Genomic DNA, 25,242 nt, shown 5'->3' on the forward strand with positions numbered 1-25,242 from the left:
GGGTCTAGGGGAGAACCAGGACATTTTTAATAAGCTAACCATGATTTTTATATGTTGCCAAGGATGGAAACCATCTAACCTCTTTTACCTAAAGAGGATTTTTCCTTCACTGGAATACATTAATAAATTGAAATAAATGTTTTTTTTAGTTTTTGCTTGCTATTGAGAACAACTTACCCCAAATTCCGAAGTAGGGTAAAACTTTAAGGTAATTAATGACATTGATAATGCAAGTATTAGTTTGCAAAGTACATTTATAACACAGTATAGTCTCACCCATCCAAACCGTCCCAGAAGAAAAATATCAAATATAAACAATATCAAAACAATAAAAAATAGAAAAATAAAAAATATCAATGGCCCGATAGAACACTTTAAGGGAACTGAGTTGTCTTGCCTAAGACAAAGTGAACATTGTGAGGAAAAAAACTCAAGAGTAAACTACATTAGATAAATGAGAGGGGAAAATTAGCAAAATCCATGAGTTGTACTATTTATCCTTCTATTAGAAAGTTTACTTATTTAAGTAAAGGCTTTACCTTGACTGAAACTGTTCAGCAAACTATTTCACAGTGAGAGAAGGCTACATAGTTTGTAAGGTCTAATAGTTTCAGAAATAGATGTTTACTTTTATTTATATTACTAACAATTACAAAGTAAGTGAAACCTGTTCTTTTTATTCATTCTCAATTAAAAACCTTTACTTGCACTTTCTTTACAAATATAAGGTTATATACCAAAAAAATCAAATTACCACCATTCATTTTTCTATACTGAACATATATTACTCATATAATAAAAAAATAAAAAATAAAGATATTAAGTGGAAAATAACAAACTGTAAACCACTGGTAGTATATGATCTCATTGTCTAAAAAAGAAACATGCTTATGCATATGTGTGCACATAAATATGCTGACATAAGCAAATGAAAAGTTAGGAGTGGTTCTAAACCATAGTGACAGGGTATAGGAAAGAGCAGAAAAATAAAGGCAAGGGCAAGAAGAAAGAAAGAAGAGTCAAAGCAAAGTTTGTCTTTTAATAGAGCTTAGACTCTATACATATTATCATAAAATAAAAACTTTTTAACACTTACCATCAGCACACAATAGAATTTACTCTCTATGAATCTCTCTCTATACAAAAGCCCAGCAACCGGAATGGCGGAATGACCAGAATGACCGGTGGCTATGACACACACTGCAGCAGCCAACCAGCCTGATCCAGACCCTGATCGGCCCCATCCTCGGCTGGCCTGGCCTCTGATCAACCCCCAAAACCCCTGATTGGGGGCGGGACCAGCCCACCAACCACCCATGGCCCCTCCCCCCAGCTGGCCTAACCCAATTGGGGCAGGCTGGCCAGACCCCATCCATGCATGAATTTGTGCACTGGGCCTCTAGTATTATCATAAAAGAAAAAAATTTTGAACACTTACCATCAACACATAAAATCCATGTTATAAAATGATTATTTGAATAGTACTGAATTACAGAAGTTATTTGGTAAAGATAGCCTTCAAAAAGAAATGAGTAGTGTTGCAAGTCGTTATGTGGTAAGCCTTCTACGAAGTGCAACATGAATATGGGAGACACTCTGTGGGAGAGAAAGAAAAGAGAGATCAAATAATGTACCTGGTAATACAGGGGTTCTCAACCTTCCTAATGCTGCAACCCTTTAATACAGCTCCTCATGTTGTGGTGACCCCCAACCATAAAATTATTTTCGTTGCTACTTCATAACTGTAATTTTGCTACTGTTATGAATCATAATGTAACTGTCTGATATTCAGGATGTATTTTTATTGTTACAAATTGAATTAAAGCATAGTGATTAATCACAAAAACAATATGTAATTATATATGTGTTTTCCGATGGTCTTAGGCGACCCCCGTGAAAGGGTCATTTGACCCCCAAAGGGGTCATGACCCACAGGTTGATAACTGCTGTGGTAATACAAAAGACGGTCTGGTATTAGTAAGTCACACAGTTCTTTCAAGGAGAACCACACTAATTCTTCTTGAGCCTTAATTAAAAATGGAGAACTCACTCTAAGAAATGGGTAATGTTTAAACCCATCTCAGAATGGGATCACTGACAGTTGGAAGCTATCATGCAATAAGGCCACAGACCATTAAACAAAAATTGCTCAGTAAACCACGGTGCTGCTTCAGCTTAAAGATCTCTTAGGCCCTGGCCAGTGTGGCTCAGTTGATCGGGCATAGTCCTGTGCATCAAAAAGTTGCTGGTTTAGCCGAAGCCGGTTTGGCTCAGTGGATAGAGCGTCGGCTTGCAGACTGAAGGGTCCCAGGTTCGATCCCGGTTGAGGGCATGTGCCTGGGTTGTGGGCACATCCCCGGTGGGGGATTGCAGTAGGCAGCTGACCGATGTTTCTCTCTCATCGATGTTTCTGGCTCTCTGTCTCTCTCCCTTCCTCTTTGTAAAAAATCAATAAAATATATTAGTTGCTGGTTCGATTCCCAGTCAGGGTACATGCCCAGGCTACAGGCTCGATCCTGGTAGAAGACAACAACGGAGGAAGAGGAGTGAGGCCAGCGAGGGAAGACGAGGAAGAAGGTGGAGGAGGAAGGAGAAGGAAGAAGATGAAGAGGAAGAAGAGGAAGAGGAAGAAGAGGAAGAGGAAGAAGAAAAGGGAGAAGCGGAAGAAGATGATCTATTGGTAACTACTTTGAAGAATCAAAAGAAAAATCCAGACCTATTGGAATTTTCTTGGCATCGAGTACCCAAATAACTGCTTTTGTTAGAGGGGATAGGTAATATGTAAAACAAAGTAACAAACCCAAGATGTTCAAACATACATTTAAAAACCCCAACATGCTAACAACTTCGTTATTTCAGGAAGTAGAGAGAGCCATGAAATTAAAATTTCTATTTAGGAAAAATTTAATTTATAACTAAGTAGAAGAAAATACAACATACTGGTTAATCTACTATAAACTTCAAGATACGCATAACTTTAAAAATATATCATTACAAAAACATGGCTAGCCAGAAAACAGAACTCAAGATGAGCCTCAAATACTAAATTTAACAAAGCTCTCAGGATTTAAGAAAAGTTTAAGGAATATTTAAACAGCTGTCAAAACGTAGTTTGTAAAAATTTTTCAGTTGAAAATGCACTTGAATCAATGTCTAAAATACCGCTTATTCAGTCTGACAAGGACAATTTGTAAATTATCTGTTGTCAATCATTGTTAGAAAATAATGAAATCTCCAAAATTTAAGTACCTACAAATAGAAAGTCCTGCAAAACTATCCTAACGCTCAACTCCCAATGACCTATTACATCAATCTAAGATGCCACAGATGGTAAAATGTACCACTATAAAATAATATTGCAATTAAATTATACAATTTAGATGTATTCCCATTTCAAGTATGTTAAAATATGGGGAGTGTATCTTTGAATCAACCATCCACAGTAAAACTAGAGATATATTTTCACAGCTGGAAAGGCAGGCTATAGGCACCTGCCTGACCCTGTAAGTACTAATATTTAGTTCTCTCTTGGTCTTATGATACTTTTTCAAGTTATCTTCTGAGGCTAGTTACTATTGTTGATCCCTAGATTTTGCAATCTCAGTAGTGTGAGTTTACACATGGAAAATGTTACATAGGCAGCATTTCTTAATGGCATATTTAAAAAACAGTACAACTTATAAATGATGGCATCTTGGAGTCAATAAAATAAAGCATATGCCTCCTCCCTTTTTCCAGTTTATTTTCCTTGTGGTTCCATTGAAATTTAAATAAATATGCTTTTCAGATGACAATCCAGGATAGTGTATGACCAGACTCCTAAAGATCATGGCAGTAATGAAAATGAGATGGTCATTTCAAGAGTTGGTGAAGCTGTGGCCTATGGTTCAGTGGTTAGAGAGTCAGGCTACGGACAAAAAGTTGCAGGTTTGCCCTAACCCAGTGGTCGGCAAACTCATTAGTCAACAGAGCCAAATATCAACAGTACAATGATTGAAATTTTTTTTTTGAGAGCCAAATTTTAAAAACTTAAACCATATAGGTAGGTACACTGTTATTAACTTAACAAGAGGCCCGGTGCACAAAAATTTGTGCACTCAGAGGGGTGGGGGGGTCCCTCAGCCTGTGCCCTCTTGCAGTCTGGGACCCCGCGGGGGATGACTACCTGCTGGCTTAGGCCCGCTCCCTGGGGGGATTGGGCCTAAGCTGGCAGTCAGACATCCCTCTGGCAGCCCAGGAGTCCTCAGGGGATGTCCACTTGCCAGCGGGGAATAGGCCTAAGCTGCAGTCGGACATTCTTAGCGCTGCTGAGGCGGCGGGAGAGGCTCCCACCACCACCGCTGTACTGGCAGCTGTCAGCCTGGCTTGTGGCTGAGAAGAGTTCCCAATATGGGAGTGCACTGACCACCAGGGGGCAGCTCCTGCATTGAACACCTGTCCCCTGGTGGTCAGTGTGTGTCATAGTGACCAGTCATTCCCAGTTGTTCTGCTGTTAGGGTCAATTTGCATATTACCCTTTTATTATATAGGAGTGCCTGGCCAGCCTGGGTGAGGGGCTGATGGCTGTTTGCAGGCTGGCCACAGCCCCCAGCCACCCAAGTTCCCAGTAGAGGCTGGCTAGAAGCAGATATCTGGGATTTATTTTTCTTCTATAATTGAAACTTTGTTGCCATCAGCGGAGGCCACAGCCGGCTCAGGGCAGGCGGGAAGCTTGGCTTTTTTCATTGCCCGGGCAACCAAGCAGCATCTTTGTCTTTTATTAGTGTAGATTAGGTTACTCCTAAGCTGGCCTTTGCTAAAAATGTCCTTAGTCTGATTGAGGTACGTTTGCTGAGGTCGACCCCTTCCAACTCTCCCATCTACACTCCTCTTGTATACTTGTTTCAGATAGACGAGTGTGGATGCGAGAGTTGGAAGGGATCGACCTCAGCGAACGTACCTCAAAACAATGTACCTCTCCTGCGCTGTGTATCCTGCGGCCCACCTGTGCCGCGTCTCCCGTCGACCGACACCCCCCACTTCTTCAAAATAGACTCGCCCAGGCCAAAAACTGACTTCTGCGCATGGGCCACGAAGTTTCAATCGCACTGTACTTGTGCGCCCGCATGTGGTATTTTGTGGAAGAGCCACACTCAAGGGACGAAAGAGCCGCATGTGGCTCGCAAGCCGCAGTTTGCCGACCACTGCCCTAACCAGTTTGGCTCAGTGGATAGAGCATCAGCCTGCGGACTGAAGGGTCCCAGGTTCGATTCCAGTCAAGGGCATGTATCTTGGTTGTGGGGACATCCCCAGTAGGGGGTGTGCAGGAGGCAGCTGATCGATGTTTCTAACTTTCCCTCTCCCTTCCTCTCTGTAAAAAAATCAAAAGAACATATTTAAAAAAAAAAAATTGCGGGTTTGAATCCTGGTCAAGGGTACATACCTTGGTTGCAGGTTTGATCCCCAGCCCTACTCGGGGCGCTTGCAGGAGGCAACCAATCGATGCGTCTTTCTTAAGTCAATGTTTCTCTCTCTCTCCCCTTCCTCCCTCCCTTCCACCCTCTCTGAAAAAAATATCCTCAGATAAGGATTAAAACAAATTTTTAAGAGTTGGTGAAGTAAAATTAAATCAGATTCTAAATTGGTACTCCATGTCACCACCATGCTCTGAATGGAATTCCCAAACAAGTTACTTAAAGTAGATGTGAACCCACTAAATTATCATTCATCTGATTTCCCAATGGATTCTTTTTCTAATGGGAACATATTAGAGATGTGAATTACCTGAGACAAGGTGTTCAGGGAACTTAATAACACTATTAGTTTTTAAAATGCTATAAGACTGAATTATGCATGATATCATGATAGACCTAATTACTTTTAAGTTATCCCTAAAAACTATATTTTGTTTCTAAATTCCATTAAATGCCAAAAATCAAGTTATATAAATTTCAAAGTAAAAAACTACGAAGAACTTTATAAAGGCCTCGTCATTTAAGTTTTAAGTGAAATTTACACACCAGTTCCATTTATTTTTTAATACAATAAATGTCCAAATTATAAATTTTGCTTATAAACTGACCCACTAGAACTCTAAGCACATTTCTTGCTCAAACACCATTACACCCTGCAGATACATTTCCAGATCAGAGCACAAATCTTTAATGTAAGTAAAGCAACATGTTTATGTAAAAATTGTGTTGCAATGAAACCAATTAACAGATCAAACAAAATAGTAATATGAATTTATCTTCAGTGCTGGGGCTTGAAAAAAAGCATGTATAAACTCTTAGATGAAATTATAAACACCAGAAGCCTCAAATAATTCAATGGTCCACTGCAGATGGCACACACCTACACCTGCAGCCCTTCTACCTCATCAAGGAAGAGGGCTTAAAAGAAAAAAAAAAAAGAAATGAGGCTCCTTCGACACTTAGATCTCAAAACTTGCACTGCAGACAGCCAAGACAGATTATGGCCTTCTGTCTCCTCTTTCCCAATTTGCCCTCCCATGTGAATGCTATCATATGATAGTGAAGGACGAAAAAAGGTAATTAACTGAAAGGACAAAGAGTCATGAAAAAAACAAAACAAGAGACTATAAATAGTTAGGAGACAAAAAGCAAACAGAAAAGTGGTAACTCAGCAGAATGGACGAAGTTATGACGCAAGTGCAACAGAGCAGGCATATTCACGAGAAGAGAACCCCTAAAAGACTCGATGTGTAAGAGTGGGGTAAGGCTCTGCACTAAAAACTGGGACAGTGACAGGAAGTGTATAGAGCACTCTCATGCCCAGGCCCAAAGAGGAACCAGTATAGACTGTAACACTGGAGCAGAAGGATGAAAGGCAGAAGAGAGGTTTCCAAGAAAAAAAAGGGGAGGAAGACTCAAAAGTTGTGAAGCATTCGAGTGTTTAAAAAAGTATTAATAGGCATTTGAAGAATTTGGGAAAAAATCACAATGCATACATAAAGCAAATACAAACACAAGGCAATTAATAATTCCAGGAAAAATAAAGAGTTGTACAAGAAATAAAACAGAACCAAATATACTGCTTGGCTAGGGAGGGAATATATGCATACTCATAATAAACAGTGAGTACTGATTTTATCCAAAATGCAATCACATAGAAAGGGAAAAGTTAGAACTGGGCCCAGATGACGGTTAAAAGCCCTAATACTTAACTACTATAAAAGAAGACTGTATAAAGGTGGAATAGCATACTGTTTTGAAAAGTCAAAGTAAATACTACTTAATAGGTTTAAAGTAGATGCCTGGAGATGGAATATGAGGGGCATTGCTCTTTTTTTCCTTTTTAAGTCTTGGCACTATCTGATTGGGAATTTATTACTTGGATGAGAACAAACCTTTAGAGGCCCTGATCAGGTGGCTCAGTTGTTTAGAGCATCATCCTGAGACACTAAGGTTGCAGGTTTGATCCCCCGTCAGGGCATATACAAGAGTCAACTAATGAATGTATAAATAAGTGGAACAACAAATCAGTGATTCCCTTTCTCTCTCTCTCTCTCCCCCCCTCCTTCCCTTCATCTCTCTTTAAAATCAATAAATTAAAAAAAAAAATCTGAGGGGTTTCTTGGCACATCCAAAGGCAACAGAAAAGATAAGAATATCATTAGTTCTTTATTACATCAAATTATATCTTAAAACATTTCCTGATTGTAGAGTTAGAGATAAAGGCAACAGAAAATGAAGATTAAAGAGGATGTACACCTACGTGAGTATACTGACAAGAGAGACAAACTACCAAAAATGGAATTAGCCTGTGAGTTTAAAGCCATGGGCTTCTGGCGCCACTGGAAAAGGTAATTCTGACCAGTCCTCCCACTGAGGATAAATAGAAAAGCTGGCAGAACATAATAAAAGACATCTGCTTAAGGGCAGCAGAAAGCTTACAAGAGGATGAGGAATCAGCAGGCCAAGGTCTGGGCGATGGAAATTCAGACTGATGAGCCTGTAGCTCCACTCTGAATCACGAGTTCTTAAAATTAGATTAAGGAAATGCCAGAATTCTAGTGACTGCAGGCACTTGGCAGAGGAGAGAAAAAATGATGTTTAATATTCTTAAAGGGAGAAAAAGGCAAAAGAACAAAAGACAGTAGGAGAGTGGGGTCAGATAATCACCCTGAGTGTGCTCTTCATTTCACCTAAGAAAGAGCTTACTTGTTGGCCAAAGTTCCTAACAGAAAAGCATTTTAGCAATTCATAAATATGTGTTAACTCAAACTCCTGAAAAGTAGTTTGCAATCATCACTTTCAATACTACACATTAAAAAAATATGTAAATCCACCTTCATTTTATTTTAAAATTAGTAAATTAATTTTAACTCACTTTTTCAATACCATTTTTCTTATTTGTGACTTATTGTTGCAATTGCTACAGGGACCAAAATGCGCAGCATTAAGTGGGTGCCACTCAGGAACAAGATCTGTAAAGGTGACTAGATTCTTCATACATCTAAAAAAAAAAAAGGCATAAATTCATTTACATTAAATTCATTCATGTTAACTTAAATCAATGTCTAAAATAGAAGGTACTGCCCTGGCCAGGTGGCTTAGTTAGTTTGAGTGTAGTCTCATACACCAAAAGGTCAGAGAAAGAGAATCGCTGATTTGTTGTTCCACTTATTAACACTCCAAGCAACTGAGCCACCCGTTCAGGGTGATATTGTATTTTTTGGCAGCCAAAAATAATGTGACAGTAACTTAATTTTCTTGATCCTTAAAAAGTTAGAACATCAGTTGTGAAATAATTCTGTTTTCATAGATTATACAAGTTCTAAATGTACACTTCGGCCTAAATACTTGATAGCAATAGGCATCTAAAACAATGATCGTTAAGGATGTACACTGTACCTTATCTGCATTCAATTTAATAAAAATTATTTTCAAAAGAACAATTATTTATTACCTAAGGGACATCGGCATCTGTTCTAAACAATAACAAATACTGATAAATCACAAGTGAGATAAAGATAAGCACAGGCTGATAAAACTGCAACAGCTCTCAGGGAAGCTAACACTTTAAAAGCAAAGCAGCATAAAGGGATCAACAAATGCATCAGCTGTAGTTCTGCTAAATTTTTGATTCTCAAAGATAACTGTTAAGTAAAGGCTCTCATTTCTTAGTTTATAAAAGAGAATCTGTCTCAGCAAAGAAGTGTTAACGCTCCATATGACATCCAACATTTCTGAGCACTGACGATGTGCAGGGCAGGGCATTATGCCAAGCACTCCTCTTTCAAACAACTCCCATAGCAGATGTCATTCTTATCCCCATTGTACAGATGAGGAAAGTAAAATGCAGAATGCATATCACATGGTAAATGACAGACCCGAGATTGGGATCCAGGGAATCTGACTCGGTAGACCACGTGTTTAACTCCAGAACATAACTTCTAAATCAAGTTAAAGCTCTTAACAGGATATTCTTTCAGCAGATTAAGTTTTAACCCATATATATTAAAATTTATTTCATGAAATAATACCATTTCACTTTAGATTTTCCTCTATATCTACTTTTTTTATATATATAAATTTTATTGATATTTTACAGAGAGGAAGGGAGAGAGATAGAGAGCTAGAAACATCGATGAGAGAGAAACACCGATCAGCTGCCTCCCGCACATCTCCCACTGGGGATGTGCCCGCAACCCAGGCACATGCCCTCGACCGGAATCGAACCCGGGACCCCTCAGTCCGCAGGCCGACGCTCTATCCACTGAGCCAAACCGGTTGCGGCTCTATATCTACTTTTTAAAAAAAATATATTTTTATTGATTTCAGAGAGGAAGGGAGAGGGAGAGAGAGATAGAGATATCAATGATGAGAGATAATCATTGATTGGCTGCCTCCTGCATGCCCCACACTGGGGATCAAGCTCATAACCCAGGCATGGGCCCTGACCGAAACTGAACCTAGGACCCTTCAATCCAAAGGCCGAGGCTCTCTCCACTGAGCCAAACTGGCTAGGGCTCTACTTTTATTTTTAGAACAAAGGAATTAAAGAAAAGCAGAGAAAGTGGCTTCTTTCCCTTGAACTCTCAAGAGTTTACTCTATACACCTCCAAATGCATTTATCACCACATATTCAAAGTAACTTAAAGCAGCCAACAGCTCAAAGTAATTATGAAATCAATGACCCTCTCTTACATGTTTACCTGTTATCTCCCGAACTCAGCCGTGGGCAAACCACAGCCCGCGGGCCGGATCCGGCCCATTTGAAATGAATAAAACTAAAAAAAAAAAAAGACCGTACCCTTTTATGTAATGATGTTTACTTTGAATTTATATTAGTTCACACAAACACTCCATCCATGCTTTTGTTCTGGCCCTCCGGTTCAGTTTAAGAACCCATTGTGGCCCTCGAGTCAAAAAGTTTGCCCACCCCTGCTCTAACTAGTCTGAATTTGGCCAAGCCAAGTTGAATTCCTGGCACATAGAATGTATTCAATGAAAAACTGTCAAACTGAGATGTAGATTTTAGAAAAGTAGAATTGAGCTAATTTTAATCAAGCTTGTTTATATTATGTAAAATCCAGGTTGTGATTAGGGAGTTTACCACAATGAGCAAGAAAACTTAAGCCTGAATTCTACCACTTACTAGTTAGTGTGTCCCCTTGGACATCTGTTTAAATAACCGCTTTCAAGCTTCACTTTCCACATTTGCCAAATGGGAAGAAAATCAGATAATTTATATAATCAGTGATAGAAGATCAGGAAACAAATATTTGTTCTCATACTCACTCACTTACACAAAATTATATTAAGTCCTAGGTATGAGTGAAATGCTAATTCGTATTCTATTCTACTACTTTCGAGCTAACTGGTAAAAAAAAAAAAAAAGTTTTCTGGTTCTGTTGCTTGCATTCCCTAGGTCAGTGGTCGGCAAACTGCAGCTTGAGAGCCACATGCGGCTCTTTGGCCCCTGGAGTGTGGCTCTTCCACAAAATACCACGTGTGGGCGTGCATGTACAGTGCGACTGAAATTTCATGGCTCATGCACAGAAGTCGGTGTTTTGTGGACGAGCCACATTCAAAGGGCCAAAGAGCCGCATGTGGCTCGTGAGCCGCAGTTTGCCGACCACTGCTCTAGGTCATTCTCTCATAGACTTTACTCTCAACTGATCCTGAAATATATAAAAATAATCTCAATTTAGATAATAAACATCTAAGTAACATTTTCTTCTCATTTTAACAAATAATTTTGAAAGACTTAAAATTTTCTAATTTACCAAGTAGGTGAGTTTAAGAAATAAGAAAAGGATTTATCTCTATTAGAAAATTTTGAATAAATGACTAACAAAACCAGTTAGGTAATCTTCTCAACCTTCAGCTAGCAACTTTCTTATATATTGACAAAGTGAGGGTATCCTGTCTGATGGAAACTTTCTCTCCGTATAACACCTCTTCTAAAACCTAATCTCCTGCATTATGTGGTACGTGTGTGGAAGCAAAAGAATCCTACAGTTGCTTTCTTCTCCAGCCTCTCCTAAGTACTAATCACAGGGCCATGTACACCAACCATGACCCCTCCAATAGGTGGCAGGGAAGTGGAAAGTATAGCTGACAGAGTACATGGAGGATTCTGGGGGCTGGCTGGTCTTTCAGGGACTAAGGTTAGGTACAGGAGAGCACCTACTACCTCTGAGAGCTGCTGCCAAACTCTGGGAGACCAAAATAAGTTTCCATGATATTAAAAACATAAACAAAAACCTGGTCTCTATTAGAAGAGTAAACAAAAACAAAGTTTCAAGGGGTTCTGAGAGGTAGTATTACTCAGCAGGGAATTCACAAAGGATTGGAGAGGATGGTTCTACTTTTCCCATTTGTCCCACTCACCACTGAAAACCTTAAGCAAACTCCCACTCGTAATCTATCAAACCATGGGTTTTCTTCCAGTATAAAGAAGCAAGCAAACTGCAGTTTCTGGGACTCGAATTCTTCCTTTTAACCTTAGTGGTAGAGAGACTTCAAGATAGGGTGGGAAGTTTTATCAAGGGTAGAAGGAGCCATCGAGAAAGAGGTGTTGTAAGTGGAAACAAGTTTTATTCAAATTTGATTACTTAAAACCATTTTCAATAGAATGAATCCATTTAAAAAAAAAGAAAAACGAACCCGTTTTGATACTTGTGTCCACACTGTGAACATTCAAAGTTCCAAGAAAAAGAGTACGTGAAGAGCTTTTCAATGCAGGCTTCTATTCTTAGGAGCAGGGGAAATGCAATCACAGGGCTTTCCATGTCACCTTCAAAAAGAAAAGGAAAAATGATTGCTCATAATGAACCCAAAACGGTAAATCCAAATTATGAACCTGTTGTCTTTTCTCACTATACCTGGCCCAACTGTCAATAACATACTCTGCCATATATTCATATTCACATGTGACAGAGTATGCTATTCACAGTTGGGCAAGGGTAAGATTTTAAAGCATTTTTCTAAAAAAATGTCCATAATAGCCTGGCTAGTATGGCTCCATGGTTAGAGCATCAGCGCTAGCACTTAACGGTCTCGGGTTTGATTCAGGGTCAAGGGCATGTACCTTGGTTGCAGGGTCAATTCCCGGGCAGGGGCATGTGCAGGAGACAACCAATCAATGTGTGTCTCTCACATTGATGTTGCTATTTCTTACACACACACACACTCTCTCTCTCTCTCCCCGCCCCTCCATCTCTCTAAAAAGTCAATGGAAAAAATACCCTCAGGTGAGGATTAACCAAAAAGTAAAAACATAAATAAAGTCCACAATAAAGATTTAATTATCACTTCAGTATCTTTCATTTTTCTTGGTGGACATGTATGAAAACTCCTTAAAGCAAGACACAAAAGATCCACACTATCTTCTCAAATCGCCTTAGCTTTTATCAGGAAGAAAAAATTCCTCCGGGCTATAATTACTCTAGGCATTGGTTCTCAACCTTCCTAATGCCAGGACCCTTTAATACAGTTCCTCATGCTGTGGTGACCCCAACCATAAAATTATTTTCGTTGCTACTTCATAACTGTAATTTTGTTACTGTTATGAATCGTAATGTAAACATTTGATCTGCAGGATGTATTTTCATTGTTCGTGACCCATAGGTTGAGAGCCGCTGCTCTAGAGTATTATAAAAACAAAATAAATATGTCAATGGTTTGCTACAGATATTAAAAATAATATAACTGGTAAACCATGGTAGAATGTCAGAGTTGGATAAAAGCATTTAGAAGCCATTTCTATTCTGATTTTCTTATTCTCCATGTGGCAAGAGCATGACATACACGGGTAAAAGGACCAATCTCAAATCTCCTTACTGATCACTCTTCTGACGTTCGACCCAGGAACCAAAGAGGTTGCTGGTTCAATTCCCAGTCAGGGCACATACCCAGGGTTGCAGGCTCAATCCCCAGTAGCAGTGTGCGCAGGAGGCAGCCGATCAATGATGATCTTCTCTCACTGATGTTTCTACACTGAGTGACCACATTATTATGACCAGCCAGAATATTATGACCACTCCATCAGTACAATGAAGTGAATTAGTTATGCAAATAATAATAATAATAAAACCTTGAAAATATTTGCTTAGGAAGTTTTCAATATTTTAGTATTTTTGGAAGTGTCCATGAAATACTGATGGGGTGGTCATAATAATCTGGCCACTCAGTGTATTTCTCTATACCTCTCCCTTCCTCTCTTCTCTCAAAATCAATAAAAGCATATTTAAAAAACAAAAAGACTAGCAAAGATCTGAATTTTGTTGTCATTAAAACAAAAACTGAACCATGAATACTATCTTCCAATGTGGAGATCAGCAAGCAAGTTAAATAGGATTTACATTTCCCCTTACATTCCTTCTCCAATGGGTTTTTCTCCTGCTTGTCCTCAGGGGAGTTTAGATGCTAGAAAAAAATCTGAGTTCTTCCATCCCCTTCTTCCCCTGGGACAGTCTTACATTCAGTTCTCTTCTCAGCCTGGAACCACACCTGGAAGAGTCACTTTAGCAAGACCAAAAGGCAGAACAGTAATAGCTGTTACTGCCTAAACATAATCTATAAATATCAGATGTTACAAAGGCTGTATTAATAGTCACCTCTGTGGTATAGTCCCGCTGCTATTTTTGCACAAAAACAAAGTCAAAACAAAATTTTTTTAAATTGATTTCAGAGAGGAAGGGAGAGGGCAAGAGGGATAGAAACATCAATGATGAGAGAGAATCACTGATCAGCTGCCTCAGGCATGCCCCACACTGGGGATGGAGTTCGAAACCTGGGGATGGGTCCTGTCCGGGAATTGAACCATGACCCCCCTGGTTCATAGGTCAACACTTAACCACTGCGCCACACCAGCCAGGCAAAACAAAGTATTTTTATAAATAGAAATAAATACAAATCAATCTCCTAAAATGAACATATGCAACACTACACATGTAAACAGTATGCCGTATAGCATGAGTCTGTAATTCGTTCTCAGCCTTTAAATGCTTACTCTATTGTAACTAAAGATAAATTTAAAAAGTAAATAATTTACATTTCATAATGACAACATAAAATCTTCAAATCTAAAAATACATGAAGTTCTCAATGAGTCAAAATACAAAAAGGCTCAAAACACATTCTTAAATAAGTTGTGGGGTCAAAGATCATTTTAGGTAATTTCTATAGCTTCTAAATTTATCTTATTTTTCCTTTGATTATAAATTTTATGGAAATGAAATATAAAGCAACCTACTAGAGAACACATAATACCAGTGAAAATTCCAATTTTTATAACCTCCTGCCTAAATCAGTTAAGTGGTTTTTCTTTGCCTTTAATAACCTAACACCAACTCCTACCCAACTATTTCATTTGCCGTGATGCAAACCTTTCAGTGACTTTGCTGTCTAAGGATTCAAGTTTTTTCTTCTGTTAATTGGTCATTAACATCTTCTGATCACTTTTTTAACTAATGCACAAGAGTTCTTTATAAGATATGCTGGATATTGTTTCTCTGCTCTATCTTTTACCAGAGGCTTTAAACTTTAATGTAATCATATCTACAATCTTTTATGTATCTTATTTACGAAATGCTTCCCCAGTGAATGATAAAATATTCACCTATATATTTTTCCAAAGTTTTACAATTCCGCTTTTCAAGTTTAGCTCTTTAAAAATGCTGAAGTTTCTTTCTGATTATGGTGTCAAGTAGGGATCCAACTTTCCCCTGTATCAAGAACCAACTGATGCCTTTTCTTTCCTACGTATCTGCATCACTGCCTCCCTAACGGTATCAAGTAACCAAAAGGAGAGGGTCCTGATCTGGGCTATTCTGTTCTACTAGAGGCCTGGTGCACAAAATTCATGCAGGCGGAGGTGGGGGGACATACTGGAACATACAGACATACATGCTGGAACATACAGACTAAATTACTCTGTTAACTTATACAAAAGTAAGTAGAAACCATAATATTAGCTTTTTCTTAGAAACAACAAAAGAGGAATACAGACATTAGAGCAGTGGTTCTCAACCTTCTGGCCCTTTAAATACCCTCTCCAATCCGGGACCTCTCGGACATCCCTCTCACAATCCGGACCACTGGCTCCTAACTGCTTGCCTGCCTGCCTGATTGCCCCTAATTGCCTCTGCCTGCCAGCCTGATGCCCCTAACTGCCCTTCCCTGCCAACCTGATCGCCCCTAATTGCCCTCCCTTGCCAGCCTGATCGCCCCTAACCACCTACCTCTGCCTCGGCCCCTGCCACCATGGCTTTGTCCAAAAGGACGTCTGGAAGATGCCTGGTCTAATTAGCATATTACCCTTTTATTAGTATAGGTTATTAGTATAGACTGGTCTGCCTATCCTTATGCTGGAACATACAGACTAAATTACTCTGTTAACTTACACAAAAGTAAGTAGAAACCATAATATTAGCTTTTTCTTAGAAACAAACAACAAAAAAGGAATACAGACATTAGAGCAGTGGTTCTCAACCTTCTGGCCCTTTAAATACAGTTCCTCAGGGACCAAACAATAAAATTATTTTCGTTGCTACTTCGTAACTGTAATGTTGCTACTGTTATGAATCGTAATGTAAATATCTGATATGCAGGATGGTCTTAGGCGACCCCTGTGAAAGGGTCATTTGACTGCCAAAGGGGTCGCGACCCACAGGTTGAGAACCGCTGCATTAGAGGGAAAGAAAACACTAAACTGAAGACAGTAATTACCTTTGTGAGGAGGTAAGGAAAAACTGGGGAAGAGTACAGGGGGGCCTGAGTTGTATTTGTAATGCTATATTTCTTAAACTATGGGGAGGGAGAACAGAGGATAATTTACAGTGTGTTTTTCAAAAACAATAATGAAAGTGATAATGTGGCTAATCTTAAAAATTTAAACAAAATTCAGGGTCAGAACAAATTCTATTCTTTCTTTCGTACTTTAAAATACACATTAATATTCAGAATGAGAAATCACATGGTAAGATTTTATAGTACTCTCTGAAGCAAAGATTAGATTTCATTAGTAAGATCAGAACTCTAATGTAGCACCTAGCACTGATTGAGTGAGTAGTAGGATCACAAATGAGAGGGGGTTCGCCTAATTGCTATGATTGCACAAATAATCATTTAAAAATCCCTTCTCTGTAAGAAAGAAAATCAGGCCCAAGGTGGCGGTGAGCAAGATTCAACTTTGTTCCAAACATAATTATCAGGGATAAGGGTGATGATTCAGACTGGGGAAGAAGCCACTCTTTAATTCAACTGGAACCTGGAGTGTGGACCCTGAATAAAACATCTCAGGTCATGCTAGGAGGGAAATGATACTTGCAAAATGCAACATGGGAGCCTCACAAGTCTGTACTCTGGTGATCTTAGGAAAGACTCCTTGAAATGAGTGTTCACCCAACAGATCAGTATTTGAGGTGAAGAAGACAGCTGACTACTAAGGAGTCTGGGGAAAATGTTAGGGTGATAGAACATTCCATATCTTAATTATTGTCATGGTTACACAACTGTTTACATATAAAAAGTGATCAACAAATCAACAAATGACAATTGGTGATGAGGATGTGGAGAAAAGGGAACTGCTGGTGGGAGTGCAGACTAGTGCAGCCACTGTGAAAAACAGTATGGAGTTTCCTCAAAAAATTAAATATGGAACTGCCATTTGACTCAGTGATCCCACTTCTAGGAATATATCCTAAGAACCCCAAAATAGCCCTAGCCAGTTTGGCTCAGTAGATTGAGCGTTGGCCTGTGGACTGAAGTGTCCCGGGTTTGATTCCAGCAAGGGTACATGCCCTGGTTATGGGCTCGATCCCTAGTGGGCTGAGTACAGGAGGCAGCCGATCAGTGATTCTCATCACTGATGTTTCTAACTATCTCTCCCTTTCCCATCCTCTCTGAAATCAATAAAATATATTAAAAAAAACACACACAAAAGAAACCCACACAAAACACCAATCTGAAAGAATATAGCGCCCTATGTTCATAGCAGCGTAATTAACAACAACTATGATCTGGAAACAGCCCAGGTGCCCATCAGCAGATGAGTGGATAAAAAAAGCTATGGTACATTTATATCATGGAATACTATGCAACTATAAAAAAGAAGGATCTCCTACCCTTTGAAATAGCATGGAGGCACCTGGAGAGTATTATGCTAAGCGAAATAAGTCAGTCAGAGAAACACAAGTATCACATGATGTCATTCATATGTGGAATCTAATGAAAAAATAAACTGATGACAAAACAGATCCAGAGACATAGAAATGTGGAACAGGCTGTTAAATCTCAGAGGAAAGACTGGGGTAAGTGGGTGGGTGGAAAGAGATCAACCAAAGAACTTGTATGCATATACAGACATAGACAATAGTGTAGTGAAGGCCTAGGAGGTGGTGGGGAGGACTAGAAGGGGTCAATGGGGAAAAAAAAGAGGACATATGTAATACCTTCAACAATAAAGATTTTTTTAAAAAACCCACAAAACTATGATATGACAAAATAAGTCCAGAAGCATGGATGCATGGAACAGACTAACAGAACTCAAAGGGGAGGAAGATTGGGGGGGTGGAGAGGGGAGGATAGGAAGAGATTAACCAAAAAACTTGCACACATATATGCATAGCCCTTGGATACAGAAAGTAGTGTGGTGAAGGCCTGAGATGGGTAGGGGCTGGGTGGAGGGGGACCAAGGGGAGAAAAATAGAGGACATCTGTAATACTGTCAACAATAAAAAATAAAAAGGGTGTTACTGTTATACTTTGATAAAAAGAAAAAAGAATAATCATCCCATCTGAGACCCCACCTAATGATAAATTAGAACCCTTTAGATCTAGAGGAGGCAATACCAAAGACTTGGCATATTGAAAATCAGTTTATTATTAAAACAGAATAAACTCTTATCTATATGAGTTCATGAAAAACGAGATAGTAAAACTAGGGGACAAAACTGTGAAACAAAGAAGTAGGAGATACTATCATGCAAAAAAAGCACTGCTTCAGATACAATATCTGGTTCTGATAAAATAAATATACTTACTGAGAGAAAAACTTAAAATCATTGGTGTTTTACATAATTTAATAATGGGTAATATCCTAAATAGGGGTACCATATATTCTGCTTCTATAATACAATAAAGGAGTTTAACAAGGATAAATAGAAATAAAAGACATCCCCCCCAAACAAACAAATCATTACAGCTCCTCTTTACAAAAACATTTAGAAAAGCCCAGACAGAGATGTACTAGTAGTGCTCTTGCTCCATACTGCTCCGAGCCAAAAGCCAATAAAGGACAAAGCAGGTCTTATTCTTGTACCCTATTTTAAAGTTAAGGGAGTGTCCCCAAAAGGTCATCAGCATATTTCTCTTCATATCCCACTGGCAAAAAATGTACCATCTGTCCATTTCTAAACTAATCACTGGCAGATAAAGTAGAATTAGTCTGGTTGGTTTAGACCACAGATTCTCAACCTTGTTCACCTGTAAGAGTCATGTGAGTTCTAAAATTCCTGATTCCTGAGCTCCATCTTGAGATTATTTAATTGGCCCCTAACACTATTGTTAAATTCCTTAGGTGCTTTTGAATGCACAGACAGTGCTGAAAAAGCTGAACAGCCTACTGGGGGAAAGTACTAAATAAACAATCAGGGTACCCGAGTCTTCACCTGTTTCTGAGACCAGCATCCACTCTATGGTGGAACACAACCTGCATATTTATATGGACCAGCTCTGCCCCGATGATTTAACCAGTGGTCAATTCCTAAATGAAACCACTCAGATTCTTTCCCCCAAGAATCTGGATCATTAAAGTAATAAAACAGTATTATATTTATGATGTAAGTTTTTCTTTATGGTAGATGAGTTATACAGTTAAATTACACAAATTTACTTACCTAATGTGCACCCAAGCTGAGGCTGAAGCCTGATAAAAATCTTACTTCTGACGTCATTCAGACAGGTCTCTATCTCTGCAAATACTGAAATAAGTTTTGTATAATCTCTATCTAAAAATAAAATACAGAAGATTATCAATTTCTCATCAACCTATATCTTTTCAAGAAAATTAAGACATTGCCAAGAATGAAAGTTTATCAGGAAATAAATTTTGCATAGACAAAATGCAAAACACAACAATATCTTAATTCTTCCTCCCCTATTTGTGGTATATCATGTATTTTCTCAAACACAATTCAAAGTAATGCAGCTCAAACAAATTAATTACAACCCTATTATAAAAACAATTATTCTGTAAAAGAGTAATACAAGATTAAAATATAAAAATACAATTAATTTAATATTTAAGTCAAAACTTAAACAAGAGTTGCTGCTCTTCTGTAACAATTAATTGAAGAATGGTCACCGAGTCAGTATTGGGGTTCCTGTAATAACAGAAAACAGGAACAGAGAAAAGACAAAAGAAAAAATGCTTGTGAAAAATTGAATTTTAAAAATTATAAAAAAAAAAAAAAAAAGCAATCACAGGACACAATGCTCCCAGGTCTCAATGCTCAACAGAGGCCACTGATGGCATCTTTTCCACAAACTGTGAGACAAAACTCAACTTGAACCTCTTTACAAATTAAAGGAAAATAAAATATTATTACTAACCTTTAACTGCATCCAAGTGACTGGCGTGCAGAAGCTTACTAGCTTGATTATACTTTGCGAACAACTGCCAGAACAGAGATTCCTCTTTAGAGCACAGGTCCGTCATCACTGCCTTTTTTACCACTTCCAAGTGCACCAATAGTGACAGGAGACAGTCTAACCAACAGAGGGCATCAGAATTTTTCCATTGAACACATGAAGTCTGACAAAATGGTATACATCTGTTCTCCAGTGGCATTTCCAGTTCAGATGTGCCTCCTTCATTGTGAAGAGCAGTCTCTCCAGTTTTAGAAATATCAACTGCAGTAGCATCTTCTTCAGCAGCCAAGTCAGTAACAGCAGCTTCCAAAATCTCATCCGGTCCCAAGAAATCAGCAGCCTTAACTGGGCTCTGCTGACCACTGTGCAGTGAGTCAGGTAAGTCTGATGAGGTTTCCTCGTATGCTTCTCCATTATGTTTGCTGTTCAAAACTTGTTCACCATCAATAACAGTATCACTTTTAATCTTTTTGGAAGTTGCTAAAGAAGGTGAATCTTTAGAGCTGATTTCCAAGAGCTTTCTTTTTTGAGGCTTATTTGGAGCAAGATCTTCCAAATCAGGAGAAATTAAGTTATTAAATGATTTAGAGCCCAAAGGATAGATGCACTAGGAAGAAAAAATAAAATGATAAAACTACAAAAATTCAAATAAGCTCAAAGTTTACTTTACTGTTTCTAAGTCATGAAAACTATGTATAAAACTTTAGCATTAATTTCACATGAGAGGGTATAATATAACCAATCTAAATTTTAAGGAACTAGGGATAAACAACTATTTAATTAAAATTTTGGTTCCCAAAAGAATAATTTTTCTTATTCTTAGGTTAAACTAATAAGGAAAATATGTATTCTTTTGTCTCAATAAAAAGCTAATGTCAAGTAAATTTAAAAATTTAAACAGTGTATTATGAGTGTTATTCTTTTTGGGACAGGTAAACTGAGTAACACTAAAAATGAGAAAAGTATTTTCAAATATAAGTTGCATGGAGTAATTTGTTTCTTAATTTTGAAACTGAATATTAATCTGAGAGTAATAAGAACATCAATTTTACATCCTTATTGTGTTTAAGGGTCAAACTGGCTGATTTTAATGACTTCATTAAATCTCACAGAACATTAACACAATTTCAGCCAAACAGCAACAGTGTAAACAAGCCACTAAAATAACCAATGAATTTCCCCTAAGTTTGAAAACCAGCAAAGTATTTTATTAGACAAACTAGAGGCCTGGTGCATGAAATTCATGCACTTGGGCCGGGGTGTCCCTCAGCCCAGCCTGCACCCTCTCCAATCTGGGGCCCCTCGGACATCCCTCTCACAATCCAGAACCACTGGCTCCTAACCACTAGCCTGCCTGCCTGCCTGAACCCTAATTGCTTCTGCCTGCCTGCCTGATCACCCCCTAACCACTCCCCTGCCAGCTGATTGCCCCCAGCTGATTGCTCCCCTGCAGGCTGGGTCACCCCCAACTGCCCTCCCCTGCAGGCCCGGTCCCCTCAACTGCCCTCCCCTGCAGGCCCGGTCCCCCCAACTGCCCTCTCCTGCAGGCCCAGTCCCTCCCAACTGCCCTCCCCTGCAGGCTCAGTTCCCCCCAACGGCCCTCCCCTGCTGGCCTGCTTGCTCCTAACTGCCCTCCCCTGCTGGCCTGATCGCCCACAACTGCCCTCCCCTGCCAGCCATCTTGTGGTGGTCATCTTTTGACTATTTGAGGGCGACCATCTTGTGTAAGGGTGTGATGGTCAATTTGCCACTCCCCTGCCAGCTGATTGCCCCCAGCTGATTGCTCCCCTGCAGGCTGGGTCACCCCCAACTGCCCTCCCCTGCAGGCCCGGTCCCCTCAACTGCCCTCCCCTGCAGGCCCGGTCCCCCCAACTGCCCTCTCCTGCAGGCCCAGTCCCTCCCAACTGCCCTCCCCTGCAGGCTCAGTTACCCCCAACTGCCCTCCCCTGCTGGCCTGCTTGCTCCTAACTGCCCTCCCCTGCTGGCCTGATCGCCCACAACTGCCCTCCCCTGCCAGCCATCTTGTGGTGGTCATCTTTTGACTATTTGAGGGCGACCATCTTGTGTAAGGGTGTGATGGTCAATTTGCATATTACCTCTTTATTATGTAGGATGTTTCATATTTGACTGGTCCCAATCTCCTGGTCTTCCCCCCAATCTTCCTCTCCCCAAAGCCTTCTCATCTTAGTAACTGGCAACTCCATTCTTCCAATTATTTAAGCCAAAATTCTGGGAATCATCCATGATTTCTCCCTCTCCTATCATGTATCCCAACCTTTCAGCAATTCCTTTTGGCTCCACTTTTAAACATATACAGAATCCAATCATACCTCATCACCTTGGTCATACTTGATCCCCGTGAAATATTGCACCTGCCTTCCAGCTAGTCACCCTGCTTCAGGTCTTGCCCATGACCTATTATTTTCAACACAGCAGCCACTGTGATCCTTTTAACATGTAAGTCAGATTATCATCCAGAGATGTTAAAATGGCCAATAAAGACCTTACTTGGTCTAGTCCCCTCCCCATTATTTTTCAGACCCATATCCTATGACTGCTCATGTACTCAGATCCAGCTCTGGTGTTTCCTTGTAGTGGCACAAATATAGACAGGCAGCCTCCACTCTCTGGGCCTTCCTTATATTTGTGACCTCCCCTGCCTACGAGGCTCATTTGTCTTCATCTTTCAGGTCTTTGCTCAAATGTTACTTTCTCAAGAAAGAGTTTCCTTTACCGTGCTGTTTAAAATTGAGATCTCCTCATTCCTTGAAATTCAGTCCCTGTGGCTTTATTTTTCTCCACAGCACTTTTCTTCTTCTTTTTAAAAAATAATCCTCACCCAAGCCCAGCCGGCATGGCTGAGTGATGAGCATCACGGTTTGATTCCCAGTCAGGGCACATGCCCAGGTTTTGGGCTCGATCCCCAGTGTGGGGCATGCAGGAGGAAGCTGATCAATGATTCTCTCAGCATTGATGTTCTCTCTCTCTCTCTCTCTCTCCCCCGCCTTCCTTTCTAAAATCAGTAAAAATAATAAATAATCCTCACCTGAGAATAGGTTTATTTATTGATTTTAGAGAGAAAGAAAAGGAGGGAGAGGGAGAGAAAGAAGAAACATCAACGACATGAGAGCAAAAACATGGACCAGCTGCCTCCCATACACAACCCAACCAGGGAACAAACCCACAACCTAGGTATGTGCCCTGACCGGAACTGACCCTGCAATCTTTTTGGTTTAAGGGATAACACTCCAACCAACTAAGCCATCCAACTGGAACTTCTCTGCAGCACTTTTCATCAGTTCACACAAAAAATATATACTTTACTTGTTTATTTTCTTCCCCGCTCTAGAACATAACTTCCTTAAGAGCAAGAAGTTCTGTTTTACTCATTGTATCCTAGCATATGAAACAATGCCAACAAGGTGATGCTCAGAAAAAATATTTATCAAATAAATGCAAAAACTATTTATCCCTAATTGCAAGAATGCCTGGGATTTTTTTCAAGTTGTATCCAGCAAAGTATGTATCACCAAAAGTGTGACTTAATCTAGTATTTTCCAAAGTTGGCTAATCATTAGACTCACCCTCAAAAGTTACAAAACTACAGAATTCTAGGTCAATTCTACTTTATAAGCATCTGGGGATGAGACCCAGGAATTTCTAAAAAGCACTCTAGGTAATTCTGACTGCTAGCTTACCTGGAATAAAAGAATCTGAAATAGAAGACTGTGTTCCAATCACAGCTCTGCCGCTTTACAGAGATCTTGAGTTCCTAAACTCTCTGCCCCTGTTTTCTTATTCACAAAATAGAAACACCTACCTTGCAAAGTTTTGAGAATTAAATTTGTAATAAGTTTTATAACTGTCAAATACAATAAAACATAGAGTATTATGGAGTTAAGCAAGTTCAAGTTGTACCACAGATATAAATTACAATTAATCCTAAAAGATTTTTAGAACCTTAAGTACATAACTTTTTTAATAAGTCCCAAAGTTAATAAATCAAAGTGGAGAGATTAACTACTACAACAGCTAACAAGCCCCTACAAATGTTAAAAAAAATAAATCTTGAAATATATTCTTTTCCTCTCACAAGTCTAATAACAGTAAAAACAAACATCTTTTTGCAATAATTCAAGAAACCAAGTGGTTTCCTAAAATAGAAAATATTTAAGAATACTAGACAAATTTAGAAATTCTGATTATCTAAACATTAAAAATGTATAGTAAAAAAAGTATAAAATGAGCACTAATGTAAAATTGAAGAAAAAAAGCAAAAGGCCAAAACCTCAATACTATCTAAAATTAATACTTTGCCCTAGCTCAGTGTTCGGCAAACTGTGGCTCGAGAGCCACATGCGGCTCTTTGGCCCCTTGAGGGTGGCTCTTCCACAAAATACTACGTGCGGGCACGCATGTATAGTGCGATTGAAACTTCGTGGCTTATGCGCAGAAGTCGGTATTTTGTGGAAGAGCCACACTTAAGGGGCCAAAGAACTGCATATGGCTCGAGAGCCGCAGTTTGCCGACTACAGCCCTAGCTGGTTTGCTTCAGTGGATAGAGCGTCGACTTGCGGACTGAAGAGTCCCAGGTTCAATACAGTCAAGGGCACATGCCAGGGTTGCGGGCTTGACCCCCAGTGGGGGGCGTGTAGGAGGCAGCTGATTGATGATTCTCTTTCATCATTGATGTTTCTATCTCTCTCCCTCTCTCTTCCTCTTTGAAATCAATAAAAATGTATTTTTAAAAAATAAAAAATAAATAAAATTAATACTCTAATATTAATACTTTAGCCCCAGCTGGCATGACTCAGTGGTTGAGCATCAGACCTAGGAACCAGGTGATCATGGTTCGATTCCTCGTCAGGGCATAGGCCCAGGTTTCGGATTCGATCCCCAGTGTGGGGCACGTAGGAGGCAGCTGATCAATGATTCTCTCTCATCATTGATGTTTCTATCCCTCTCTCCCTCTCCCTTCCTCTCTGGAATCAATAAAAATAATTTTTTTTTAAAAAGGAATATATTGAGTTAAGCTTAAAAAAAGTTTCTGCTTTATAATTGTCTCCTTCATAGCAAATGCTTTACTCTCCTGAAATGAGATTCATAGATGAAATAACCTATGTACATACATTAAATA

The 25,242-nt window shown here is 39.4% G+C and overlaps 1 protein-coding gene across 3 annotated transcripts in view; it reads right to left on the reverse strand.

The window, feature by feature from the left end:
• Window positions 1–25,242, reverse strand: part of USPL1 (ubiquitin specific peptidase like 1) — a 32,237-nt gene that overhangs the window by 2,947 nt on the left and 4,048 nt on the right. For all 3 annotated transcript variants that reach the window (XM_015563891.1, XM_006763721.2, XM_015563890.1), the window contains 5 exons: window positions 20,067–20,712; window positions 19,352–19,462; window positions 12,117–12,246; window positions 8,332–8,457; window positions 1,439–1,596 (listed from right to left, as the gene is read on the reverse strand). In XM_015563891.1, the coding sequence (XP_015419377.1) occupies window positions 1,439–1,596; window positions 8,332–8,457; window positions 12,117–12,246; window positions 19,352–19,462; window positions 20,067–20,712 (1,171 nt within the window). The remainder of the gene's footprint in view (window positions 1–1,438; window positions 1,597–8,331; window positions 8,458–12,116; window positions 12,247–19,351; window positions 19,463–20,066; window positions 20,713–25,242) is intronic.

The sequence above is a fragment of the Myotis davidii genome, unplaced genomic scaffold (assembly GCF_000327345.1).
Source record: "Myotis davidii unplaced genomic scaffold, ASM32734v1 scaffold119, whole genome shotgun sequence".
NCBI lineage: Eukaryota > Metazoa > Chordata > Mammalia > Chiroptera > Vespertilionidae > Myotis > Myotis davidii.